At 48.5% G+C, this 13,108-nt stretch overlaps 1 protein-coding gene across 1 annotated transcript in view; it reads left to right on the forward strand.

Annotated features, from left to right (window-relative positions):
* Positions 1-7,509: 7,509 nt before the first annotated feature.
* FLT1 (fms related receptor tyrosine kinase 1) overlaps positions 7,510-13,108 on the forward strand; it is a 115,561-nt gene continuing 109,962 nt past the window's right edge. Inside the window, exon 1 of the mRNA XM_071553300.1 lies at positions 7,510-7,810. Within this exon, the coding sequence (XP_071409401.1) occupies positions 7,753-7,810 (58 nt within the window). The 5' untranslated portion in view covers positions 7,510-7,752. The remainder of the gene's footprint in view (positions 7,811-13,108) is intronic.

Consider the following 13,108-nt stretch of genomic DNA (forward strand, 5'->3'; position numbering starts at 1 on the left):
GTTGTCTTGAAAATCTCCGTCATGGCTGGAGAATGAAAGAAAAGACAATTCTAGTGCATTTTGGAGGAAGCTTTTTTATTTCACCTGGACCAGTGCAGTTCTCCTTGGTCTTTCTCTGTACGTCATCATCTTTGCTACTTGCAGATGAGCTGGACATGGATCTGACATGGTTTGGGGCAAACACTGTGGCTAGAAACAGCTATGTGAGGTTCTGGGCAAACATTGCAGTGGGCCTTCTTTCTTTCCACCTGTTCAGTAGACTTGCATTGTGACTGATTTAGCCCAGTTTAGCCCTGGATCCAGAACTCCAAACTTGTGCCCTGAATCCTCTCTCCTGAAATGGCTCTACTTGCAGTTGTGTAAATGAACCAGCACATGGGGCAGGGAGTATCCTGACTCTTCTATTTGAGGCACATGTGGTGCAACCATACATATTACTGTGGTGCTGCAGGACCTTGACAGTGCAATATGTATCCCACATTTCCCAGTACAGCTTCCAAGACACTCCTGTGAACATCATTTCTGTGGTCAGATAACTGTTTGCTTTTGTTCACATTTTGTATCTGATTTGTTCCAAAACAATCAGGACATAGGCATTTGTGCACATCACTGAGTCACCAGTTTCTCTCTGAGCAGCAGCTGCATGGGCTCCCAGCCTGGAGGCCTGGTTGTGTTATGATGAGAGAAACACTAAGCCTCTGGGAGCTAGTGTTTGGAGTGGTAAGAGGAAACAAGCTCTTCATCGTAAGTCTGGTTTTCTTTTCATGGCCCAATGTTTTCTTGGGTAGTTTTCCCTTTTTGACATGTTTTGGTTTGGTTTTGTGGTTCTTTTGCTGACCTTCTGGTTGTCTTTCCCACTGAAATGCACTGACCTTGGCCCTATTCCACAGGGAGGAGGTGTATTTGATTCTTTCATGTGGTCTTGCCTCTTTGTAAACACTTACCCTGGTAGGTTCATGTACTTACGGCTCCAGGAAAGATGTATATATATCCTCCCAGACAAAGAGAAGAAGGAATGGTTGGGAACTGGATTTCAGATGCCTGGGAGATTAAGCCAAGAGTGCTATGTCACCACCACACTTACCCAGATATGCTTAGAGTAGGTTGTTCCCATATTGATCCAGGTGTGTGTGTGCGTGCAAGTGGGGTCCAGCATACAGAGTAAATGCTGACTGGCATTTTTCTATTGTACTTGTGTTTTTCAGGGGGAGAAAATTCTTCTTCCATTCTTTTTTTTTTCCTCTTCAGTAAAATATTGCTGAATGCACATATAAAACCAATTGTGTAGTATGTTCAAAGAAAACGTGTATTACGATAGATTTTGCTCTTAGTAAGAGGGATGAAATCATTGGCATTCTGCTGTATGGTCCTGAGAGGAAGAGAAGTTGAGAGCAGAGCCAAAATCATGCTGGATGTACCAGGGACCATTGAGGGCCAACTGATTGCCAAGTCAGCCAAGGGCAGTAAAAAGGCAGGTGAGAGCAGTTGCCACAACAGCAAGGAGCCAGAATGTGGAATGGCAAGTTTGGGCCAGGATCAGATCCAGAGACAGCGGTCAGAGTCAGGCACTGCCTGGTGATCACCCTGCAAGGCCACAATGGTGGTGCAAGACTGGGCAGAGATACACTGGCTGTAAACTGTGGTGTAACATAAGCAAGGATGAGTGTTACAGTTTCAGCTTAAAAGCAGATCCCAAGGGACAGGAGGGGCAGACCCACTTCTCTAGACCCTCTCATCAGCTACTGCCAGGAAAGGCAGTGACCTTTCACTGTGCCATCTGAGCTCCTTAACTCAGCCACTGCAACTCCTGGAAGAGGGTACTCTCCAGGCCCAAGTATTGCAAGACTTCTTCTTCATTAGCTGCCAAACTTCCCAATAAAATATCAGATAATCTGATTAACTGCCCATACCGGTTGACTGTTTTTAATTAAAAATGAGCAGCAGCAAATCATGTGCTCCTGTTGCCTCTACTTTCTTGCTATGGTTAGACACCTGCCTGCTTTGCCACTCAGTAAAGTACCTAGGTTTCATGCAGGTGGGAAATTTGGATGAGAGGTGACACAATCACTATTCTGAGCTGTCACACTCTTCAATGAAGGCTGCGTAGCAGTGCTGTGAGGTTGATCTCCAAGAACTAATTCTTTGTTGTGGCTTTTGGTGGTCATTGCCTCAAACACTGACTGGGTTTCAAGAATCTACATGATATAAGGTAAAGCTCAACCTTGCTGGAGGAAAGTGCAACAACAGCTGTAGTTTATGTCTCTGCATACACTTACCTATGTATGTACCTGGTGGGCAGGTATAAGTAGCTGGCGCAGTAAACACTGTAGTACAGAAAAGAAGTCTCAGACTTTTCTTCTCCCAGTCCTGGAGAAAACTAGGGAACTTTACTTCCATTTACAGGCAATTTTCAATGTAATGGGCAAATCTAAGTAACAGTGGCAACTAAACTTATAATGATGACTGTGAATGAAATTTATCTGATAGCATGCTTCTTAAATTCTATTACTGCCAGAGGATGTCAAAAAATAGTGGAAAGAGAGAGGAAAAGAGAGTCACATCTTGCTCCAGGTTCCAGTCTCCCCATTAGCTAGATTAGTATAGAAAGTTCAATACTCTTCCAGTTCTTACAGTTCACTGGGTCTCCCACTGTACCAGTGTATCAGTTTAATGACCCAGGTTATAAATGATTCTCCATAGAAATCAGGCAAGTTACAGTTTCACCAAACTGTTTTACGCTGAGCCCCAGGAATAGTTATGCCAGTGGAGCCAACAAGGGACTATGGGGCTGGAGGAGGCTTTCACTGGTAGACAGGGAGCATTGGAACCTTTCCCACTGACTCTGCAAAAATTGTAGTGTTTCCAGCTGATCAATTGAAATATTGTTTTGATTAAATTTTCAATCCTGGGAGTACTCAGTCATCTTAAATGAAGTCAGTTGGCAGACAAAGATTCTGCAGATCTGCAGAGGAAGATCCAGTCTGCACTGCTTTGACATCTTTCCTTCTCTCCCAACAACTAGAGCTTGGGATCATCTCAAATACAGTCTAGTCTTTTCCTGTGAGTTGTCTACTTCTCTGCTGTGAGTATGGGGATCAACAGGTAACATGAGGGTCCTCAGCTGTAACTCTAACCCTTGCAGTCTCCTATGGGCAGGCAACTGCTGTTGCAGGTGCTGGTGGTAGCCTTTTGTATAATGCTCTGAACATTGGAACCAGTGCAACAAGGAGCTATTTTGAGCACTGATGCACATAAAAAATTGTTTCCATGACCAGAAAGAGTCAGGTCAGGTTGGGAGGGTATCAGCTGCTGGTGTGAGTGGGAATTTCCAGGCTCTTTATTTTTGCCAGGTCCACAGGAATTGTCCATGTGATTCCTCTCCGAAGACTTGGCTAACTAACTCAGGATGTTCCAAGTGTCTTATTTCCCTTAGGGAGTAGAAACCACAAATTCAGGATGTGTCCCAGTGACTTGACTAAGTCATATCCAGATTGAGAGGAGTTGCCACTCCACCTAATTCTTGAAGTCAGACATGCGAGAGTCAGAGAGCAGACAAGAGGTAATGCCTTGCTTGAGCACTCAGCTATGAAAAGTCGTGTGTGCTCAGGGTGATGTCTGTGTTTCTTTGCAGTATGGTAGTCTGCTGCTCAAGGTGGACCCAGAATCTGAATGCCTTGATTACTTGCCTTTACATCAGATTTCCTGTTGCTCATTTTCTATGTTGCTCCAATGAGTCTTATTGGCCAGGGAGGGGTAAGGGATGCATACTGGAGAGCTGGTGCTTTTGCTGCCTGACAACTTGATGATCTTAGTGTCAGATGTGTGAGTTGTTCAAGCAAAAGCCTTGGTATAAGACATCTTTCTTCAGAGCAAAGTAAAATTCAACAATACAAGGTACTGGTGGGCTGCAAGCGAATACTAAAACCAAATGTTGTTTACTATGAAGGCTGCTTCTCCTCTCTCTCTTGCAGCTTCTGTAGTGCTGGAGATTGAGCAGATGATCAGCCTTGCAGCAAGAATGTTTGCCTGATATATTTCAAAGAGGGCTTACTCTCAGCTGCTAAATTTGGCTGATTTCCTTTCTAGTATTTAGCAATAGTTTTCTTAACAAATGCTAGAAAAAGAAAAATTGCCACATTGCAGAGCTGAAGGGAACATAACTGTTATGCATGTGTTATTCATAGAAACATAAAAGCAGAATATGCTGAGTTGGAAGGGACCCACAAGAATCATTGAGTCCAACTCCTGGCCCTGCACAGGACCATCCCCAAGAGTCACACCACAGGCCTGAGAGCATTGTCCAAACACTTCTTGAACTCTGTCAGTCTTGATGCTGTAACCACTTTCCTAAGGACGCTGTTCCAGTACCCAGCCACCCTCTGGGTGAAGAATCTTTTCCTAATATGCAACCTAAACTTCCCCTGACACAGTTGCATCCCACTCCCACGGGTTCTATTACTGGTCACGAAAGGGAAGAGATCAGCTCCTGCCCCTCCACTTCACCTTGTAAGGAAGCTGTAATCCACTGTGAGATCTCCTCTCAGTCTCATCTTCTCTAGGCTGAACAAACCAAGTGACCTCAGCCACTCCTTCTAAGTCTTGCCCTTGAGGTCATTCACCATTTTTGTTGCCTTCCTCTGGACATACTGTAATAGTCTGATGTCCTTCTTAGATTGAGGCACTTAAAACTCCACACAGTACTTGTGATGAGACCACACCAGCACAGAGCAGAGTGGGACAATCACCTTCTTGGATCAGCTGTTGATGCTGTGCCCCACACACAGCCAGGATACAATTGGTCCTCCTTACTGCCAGGGCACACTGATATCAGTCACACTGATGACTTATATTACACTTATATTCCATCAACCTTTTCTGTGGTACAGCTCTCCAGTGGAACCTGACAGACCTGAAGTTGCCAGAGTCATTTGTCTTGTCCTTCTTGAAAACTAGTACAACATTTGCCAGCTTCCAGTCCACTGGGTCATCTCCAAATTTGTGCTCATGTTCCCCAGGGGCTTCTTATGAGAGAGTGGGGGCAGTCAGTGTCACTCCAAGTTCTGGCTCATGCTGAGTCAGCTGCTCTTGTGCAAGCTGCCAGCTCCATGTGGGCCTCAGTGCTTTCCTGGGTTTTCCCTGGCTCTACAAACTTGCCCTGTTCCCTATGATTTCCTGCTCCACTGCAAGATGTGCTTGCACCAGAGTTGTCTCAGCAAGTGACGGCTGAATTCCAAGGATAAAAGTTGTCTCACGTATGCCACCCACTACTCAGCATCAGACCAATGCCTAAGATTCTGGTATGAACAGATCACATGGCCTGCAGGACAGACTTTTGTCTGAGTCAGGTCTGTGATTCTCTCCTTAGTATTTGTTCAGCTATAACACCTAAACTACTCTTCACAGTTAGTTTGCACCCTATTAGGTATTGAGAGTTGCATGGCAATATACAAATAATAACATCACATATGTTCCACACAGCCCCCCCGCCCCAGATGCTTCAGCCTAGATGTTTAGACTGTTTCATCCAGTTCCAGGCACAGGCCCCATATTGTACCTTCATTCTGCTTTATGAGAATTTCTGCTGCTTCTTTCTTCCCTGTATTTCATTACTGGGGTCTTTTCAGTCCACAAGCTCCACATCTCATCTCTTCCTGACTTTAGTGTATAAAACAGTGATGGGGAGTCAGAAGCAGATCTTCAGGTTTGCCCTCACTGGTCCCGAGACTTGAAATCAGGAGCTGATGACATCTGTTGGAGAAGGAAAGAAGTATGTCTTGCCAAAGAGGAGGGCCATGACTGAATGCAACTGTGATGCAGGAGGTGTGAGGAGGATGGGGGGGAACTGGCGTGGCACAGCTGCTGAGCTTGTGATGGGGCCTGCATCATCTCAGACTCAGCAAGTACTCAGCACTGGGTTGGCCAAAGGCAGGCACAAACCGTTCCCTTAGCTCTTTCCATGGGGAGTCCTTGCTCCTAGAGGGTTTGAGATGTCAGGATGCCCAGTATCCTACTTGTGGTTGGTCTGTCCTCCCTGGCTGACTGTTTTCCCAGCTGCTACCCTCTCCATTAGAGGAGGTGATTTCATGTGAATCATCCTCTTTGGGAAAGAACCCTTTGGGTTCTCCCCATAGTGTACGCAGATGACGGGGAAGGTACCCACAGCTATTTTATTTTCACGGTCTCAGCTGGGGGCAGGAAGATTGGAAGATGCAGACTTAAATTTGTAGCTTAGGGTGTCACATATTCATAAGAGTCAGACAGATGCATGCAGGAAATATTCTCACAGACTTTTAAACTTTAAAGCTAAACATTTCTGAAGTTAAAAACAACATCTTTTTTTTTTTCTTGCACAGGATGGTCTGGTGGGACACAGGAGGTCCGACTTCTATTTGTGTCTCCTGTCACCAACTTCCTATGACCTTGGACTAGCTGCCTAACCTCTCTATGTGCCTGCATTTCCTTCTCTGAAAAATGGGGATGATCACATTTACCTGCCCCATGCAGACACTCTTGTGACTTATTTCATAACATAAAAATATAGGAAGGGCCATACTGGATGGATCAAATTGAAGACCTGACCTACCCAATAGCCTTTCTCTGGCGACATGGGGAAAAAATGGAAACACAGGGCTTGTGTTTTGCTGTCACAAGCTCTCTACTGATCTTTCAGAAAATAAAACCCATATGGAAAACTTGAGGCAGGTGTGTAGGGAGAAGAAATATATTTGTAGGATAGCCTTGGATATTATAGGGTCAGTGAAGGCCAGCAGCAGTGCTGGCAGGGTGGACTCCTGAAGCATCCTTAGCCAGTGCTGCCCCTTCCTGGTTTCCCGGCTCTCAGCGCTCAGTGCTGCTGGCTGGGGACCCGTGCTGGTCCGGGCCAGGCGCCGCACAGGGCGCTCTGACCCGCCACTCCTCCTCCTTAGGAGAACGGGAGAAAGGAGCCTCGCTCCCCCGGCGAACGGGCACCGCCTTTGGGCCCTTCGAGCATCGTGCCCGGCAGCAGCCGGTGAACGGCTGTGTGGCCTCGGCCCGACCTGGCCCCCGGCCCAGCGGCCGGGAACGGGACGTGGCGCTGCCGGGGTCTTCCTGCGGAGCCGAAGCGGGGCTCTGCAGGACAGAGACCCCACCGTTCAGCGTTTGGTCCGGGAATCGCTAGCGTGATGCGTGCCCTCCCCTAGGGAACCCGGCGACGTGCGGGCGGCGAGTCCCGCTGCTCGCCCGGGCAGCGGTGCGGCCCCGCGGCTGGAAACACCTCAGCGCCAGGCCCCGGCGGAAGGGCACGGCCAGGCTTCGTGGGGGCCGGGGGCGGCCGGGACCGGCAGACCAGCGGGGGAACGACACCCTGCTCGCCGACGGCCGAGCGTGCGAACGGACGGAGGACGCGTCCCAGGGAGGGCGTGCTCCCGGCGGAGGATGTGGGCGTGGGGGGCGGAGGGGTGCGCGGCAAGGGGTGGAGAAGTTATAAATCAGCGAGGCCGGAGGCGCCGGGCAACTGATGCCCGCGGGAGGTGAAGCTGGCAGGGCGGCTCGCAGCGGACACTCCCTTTCCGCAGGTCGCGTCGGGGCGAGGCGGACGGGCAGGGCTCGGGGGCTGCTGGATGCGGATTCCGTGCTGCGCTGCGCCGTTATCTCCGCCACCGGGGGAAGCGCTCGGGACCCAGGAGAACCCGTCGGAGCCCAGCCGGCGCCTCTGCTCCTGCCTCGCCGTCGTCGGCAGGGAAAAACCCCTCCGCTTGCGCGGGCAGGACCATGCCCCGCCAGTTGCTCTCAGGGATCGTGCTGCTGGGAGCCGCCCTTCTGCTCTCAGGTAAGGGTCCGCCGTGACCCGCTGCTCCAGTCAGCCCTCGTTCTGCGCCGAGCTGTCCGCGACGGGTCCCCAGCATGTGCCTCCTTGGCGGCTCTTCTCGCGCCCCAGACCGGCTCCGCCGCATCCCGCTTGTCGGCTGGTGCCAGCAGGCACCTGCCTCCCCTCTGACCCTCTTCTCTGGGCAGTGCCGAGGAATCGCTTCCCGCATTTCAGGGAGCGAAACGCCGCATCCCGAGCGGTCGTTATCCTCTAGATCCCCGGCGGCGTGCCCCGGGAGCAGAGGCTCAGGGGGGCTGACGCTGCGGAGCCTCGGTGCATCTTCTTCTCCGGGCAAGACGGCGGTGGCGGGGAGGCAAACCAAACCTCTCCTGGGCATGGGGGACAGCCGTACATCACCGGGAGATGTCCGAACCGGTGCAACACGGAAAGAAAGCATGTTTTGGCTACAGAGCAGGCTCCTTTCCTCCGCACTTTGTTTCCAAGTGTCCCAATTCTGCCCGTGAAGCGATAAAGGTGCCAGTTTTCTTCGCAAAAATCCAGATCCTGCTGCCGCCCGCCTGGCAGGTCGGTGGGGCTGCCTGTGCTGCGGGGTTGGCCGCGGGGTGCCTGGCGTTGGTCTTCCTGGAGAGTGGGATGGAGCTGCTCTCCGGCGCCTGCATCCCACAATGCCGCGTGTGCCAGGATGGATCACTGCACATTTGTTCTTAATTGAGTTTTATTTTACTTTCAGCGAGGAGCTGGGCCCAGTGGGCCGGAGCGCGGTGGTGGGCAGTTCGTCCCAGCGTTGCGTGGCTGGTCACTTGGGAGTAGGGGTGCGTGGGGGCCGAGCAAGGGCCGATTCCGCGTGGGCTCATCACACCGCAGGGCAGCAGACCTCTGGGGATGGCCCATGGAGCAGATCGGTGGTCCTGCAGCCTTTCGGCGCACGGGCTCTCCGTGTCCCGCACGGGGCTCCCGTGTGCGTCCCGGGGCAGCGCGCAGGGCCGCGGGCCGCTCCCGCGGAGATGGCGCGCAGCTGGGAGCGACCGGATGGCAACGACGGGCTAGGAGTGAAAAGAAGCCCCCAGGGGGGAAGGAAAAACCTTAGCTCCCCTTGGGATAGCTGTCGAGGCCAGCGATCTTGCGATCAGCGGCGCGGCCGCCGGACCGGCCACGCTGGACCGCACAAGCGGCCGGGGGCTCGGTCTGCCCGCACAGCTGAGCCGTGGGAGTGGTCCCAGCGCGGGCGGTGCCCGTGCTCCTCGCCGGCGGCTGCCGTCTCCCGAGGCTGCCCGGGAGGAGAGGTGTTGGGGCCACTTCGACGAGACGTTTTCCTGCTCGGGAAGTGCTGATTCATTAGCTTTGATGCAGATACATAGGTATTCTTCTTTTCTTCTTTTTTCTTTCTTTTCCCCAGGAAAGTGCTAATTTCCCCACATTATTTGTCTCCTCCAAGAAGGTTCTTATGCCCAGGATAAAATAGGCACAGGCATAGGACACCCACTCTGGATACAGGAAATGTGGGTTCAGATCCTTGCCAGGCTTCCTTCACAGCTTGAGTTTGAACTTCGGCGTCCTGCTCCCACTTGGGCTCCTGCAGTGACCAGCTCTGCTGGGGAACTGGCTTCCTCTTTCCTGTCGGAAAGGTTTTCCATTGTGCAGAACATGGCAAATCCACTGCCCAGGGAGAAGGTGGATCCTGAGCTGGGGGCTGTAAAAGACCCTGATTCACCTCCCTGTTACGGGGACTGTCAGGGATGTGTCCACCCGAGACCAATTTCAGCGGGAAAAACTTGTCTTGTTTAAGGGACAGCCTGGTGCTCTGGTTGCTGGGGACATACATACCACAGTTGGCTCAGGTGCTGCAGGCACTGGAAGGATGTAGTTTGTCTGAGTGCCCTTACAACTCTTGGTCTATATGCCTCCAATGTACAAGAGATTGTGCATAAAATCAGGATTTAGACTTTTTTTTTTTGAAAATTATCCTTGGACAGCTTTTTTTTTTGGACATGCTTCTTCTGGACCAGTGGCAAAAAACTGTGCATACTCACATTTGCACAGAGAGTTTTTAAGTTATTGGTCAAGTGGTGGGATGTTTTCTACCACACATCTCTCTATGCTTTTCTTATTTCACCCTCCTTCACTGCCTATTTACCTACAATTCTTACTCAGGCTGTCCAGCACTTTCCAATTCCAGTGTTCTTGATAGAACTCTATTCATCACTGCCATATGTTACCCTCTTGTAATTCAGTCTCTGCAGGTGTTTGCTGAACTTCCATTTACTGATAGGATGACTATTAATCAATAGCATTTGGGATTGTGAAGGACTGAAAATACCAGATTCTGCAGCCTGAATTGAGGTTTATATGCCATGTTTTCAGAAACATAAGCTGAACATAAGCTTCTATTTCCAGCTTTCCACACAGAAGCAGTGCCTCACAACTGGCAGTTAGAAGGTAGACTCTATTACAGTCCTATCTGTGAACAGCACTGTATGAATCTCAGTTATTTCAGTAGGAACTAGAACATCAAAATCCCCAGTGGACTTTTCAATTTCATGGTCAGCTGGAAAAAATGAAGGAAGAAATTCCAGATCAAATATAATCAGTGCTGGGGGTAGTTTCTTGCAGCTACTAACGACTTTTCTGAAAGTGTTGTTCAGATGCAAGTTCATATGTTAAGGTTTTCATTTTATTTGAGTACTTGCTGAAACAACTGCAAAGACATTCGGGATTAGGCCTGGAGCTGTTAATGAAGTCCAGAAAATCTAGCTTCCCCATTTCTTCTGGATCTTCGTGGAAACTGGCCTCCCTAAAAAATTCCAAACTATGTTCACATAAAACAGAAGAGTTCAACACTACTACGTAACACAGATTTTTAAGAAAATGTATACATGGGGTTAAAAGATCAAACTTTCTGGCATTGCTCAAGAAAATCACTTACACCATTTCCTGATGTTTTAACAGACAGGTGTTTTGCTCATATGCTCTACACAAAGCTAGATTTCATTCTTTTACCGCTGATGTAAATCTGGAGCAATTTGATTTGGGCTAGGCTGGCATCTTCTAGATTTATGGTTTGTGCTGGAGGAAATCAGAACTTGTCCTCTACCCTAGTAAAGATCTTCATATCCAGAAGCACCCAATACATTTAAAACCCTAAAAATTTGCCACTGGGGAGATTTGAGAGGTTTTTTTGGTAGTGTTGGAGTTATTTTTGCATCTGAACAATAACAAATAAGCAGAGTCTATTTTTTGTCAGATGCTTCAAAGACTGAAACCAGTAGCCCTTCACATTATGTGGGTGTATAGGACAAAAGGAAATTGTCCAGATTTTCAAAACAGCTGATAAGTCCTTACACTTTAATGTGGTTTGGAAACTTCAAGAACTGTGTTTATCAGCTTGCTGGTTTTCATGTCCAACTGAGATTGGGAAAGGAAGAAGCTCAGCAGATGGGAATTAATGTTTGGCATTTCAGAAATCTGTGTTCAGTGGGGCTATGGTGGGCCTTTATCAGCAAAATTGTTCCTTTGAATCCCCCAAAGTCAGGGGTTGGGACTTCTCCTGCAGCCCCAGAGGGAATGGGAAGAGAGACTGCTGCTGGAGTAGCTTTGCCATGAAGTGGAGAGTGCCCAATCACAGTCACCTCTACCCTCGGAGACAAGTCTCTGCTATTAGTGTGAGACCTTCAAGAAGCAAATAGCTCCCTCCAAAAACATGCTTTGTCTTTAGATCTCACCCCTGCCCCAAAACAGTATCTTTTTTCCCCTCTGTCAATACTTGTAAGAATATGGAGAAACATTTCTGTATGTTTTTGAGCATGAATTCTACCTATGGACAGAACCAGGCTCTTCTCTCTTTGTTCTTGGGATTCATCCTTACTGAACATATTCCTGCAACTGAGAAACAACCTTTCCCAAGCATTCTCAGCTGTGAATGGCCTGACTTCCTGATGCACCATGGAGAACTGGTTGCCCTACAATTGATCCAGTGATTGTCAAGAAGGTACCCACAGAGTTTTCTCCTATTGAGATGCAAAAGTTCAGTTTCATTCCCCTACGGTTGTAGATCAGTACTGCATAAATCTTGGTAGTTAAAAGAAAAAGCTATGCAGCAAGTAGGAGTTGGAAAAGTGAAAATACAAGCACCACTGCTCTCTCCAAAGCCAAGCATGGCACAATATCATGCCCTTGTGACCAGCAGCAATAATTCATAGTGGAACTAAGCAAAGTGGTAATCGATTGAGAAACACCAAGGGTGTGGGCAAAGAGATGAGAAACTATACATTTCAGAAGTAATTTTGTCTGAAACTTAAGTCTTGAGCCATTGAGACATACGGAGAAACTTGCTCTGGGCATGTGGATGACTATTAAGTTGTGTTTGTATTTGGGGGAGGGGTTGGTTTCGCAGAACAGTAAATGGAAATATGCCATTCTAAAGATGAAGAGGATGATTTAGCTTGTGATCCATCTGTACATTCGAGACCATTATAGATGCTTGTGAAATAGTTAACTGATTCATTGTTTCTGTTCTGTTAATGCAAAAGCAGAAGGTTCATGTTCATGATGGCCTGATTTTACTGGCTCTGTTGTTTTTCCCTCAAATCCCAGTTGATTTTCATTACCAAAATCCATATCCACAATGTTAAGTCACCCCTGTAACATTCAGAGCACAATCCAGTGTGATGTGGTTGACACTGATTTCTCTTGGCATGACTTTTCTGTATGATGGAGGCTGCTTTTCCAGCATTCACTGATACATGACACTAAGTACTTGAGTGATCCCTTTTAAATTGTATTCCTTCTTTTGGAGCTATGGCCTTGAAACAAAGTTCACTTTGCTGTTGGAGCAGCTGAAGGGTGGGGAAGTGACTAGAAGGAAGCTGTTTCTAGGACTTCAGTGGGTTGAAGATGCTGTGGCTATGTGGTGATACTATTTCCATGCCATACCTGGAAGCAAGGGTGAGCAGACATGGTAACAGTGGTCCTTGCAGAGCTGGGGGACCTGTGAGCAGATGTCTTCAGTCCTCAGATGTTCTCTCAGGAAGCGTGTACTCTGGGAACAGACCCCCTGCTTAGTGAATGGGGAGGGACAAGGGATAAGTGTGAGGGTGTTTCATGAGAGGAATTTCACAATTTCACATAGTTCACTTAAGTGTCCTTCCTGTGGGATTCTTCTTTGGCGCAGAAGGAATTCACCTCTTTTGTTCCCGTTGTCATTCCTCTGTGGAAAAATTTCTCATCAGGATTGCTATAGAATAATGTTAACAGAAGCATGAGAGTTGCCATGCTGGATTAGACAAGTGCCCTGTTTTGCTT

The sequence above is a fragment of the Pithys albifrons genome, chromosome 1, assembly GCF_047495875.1.
Source record: "Pithys albifrons albifrons isolate INPA30051 chromosome 1, PitAlb_v1, whole genome shotgun sequence".
Classification (NCBI taxonomy): domain Eukaryota; kingdom Metazoa; phylum Chordata; class Aves; order Passeriformes; family Thamnophilidae; genus Pithys; species Pithys albifrons.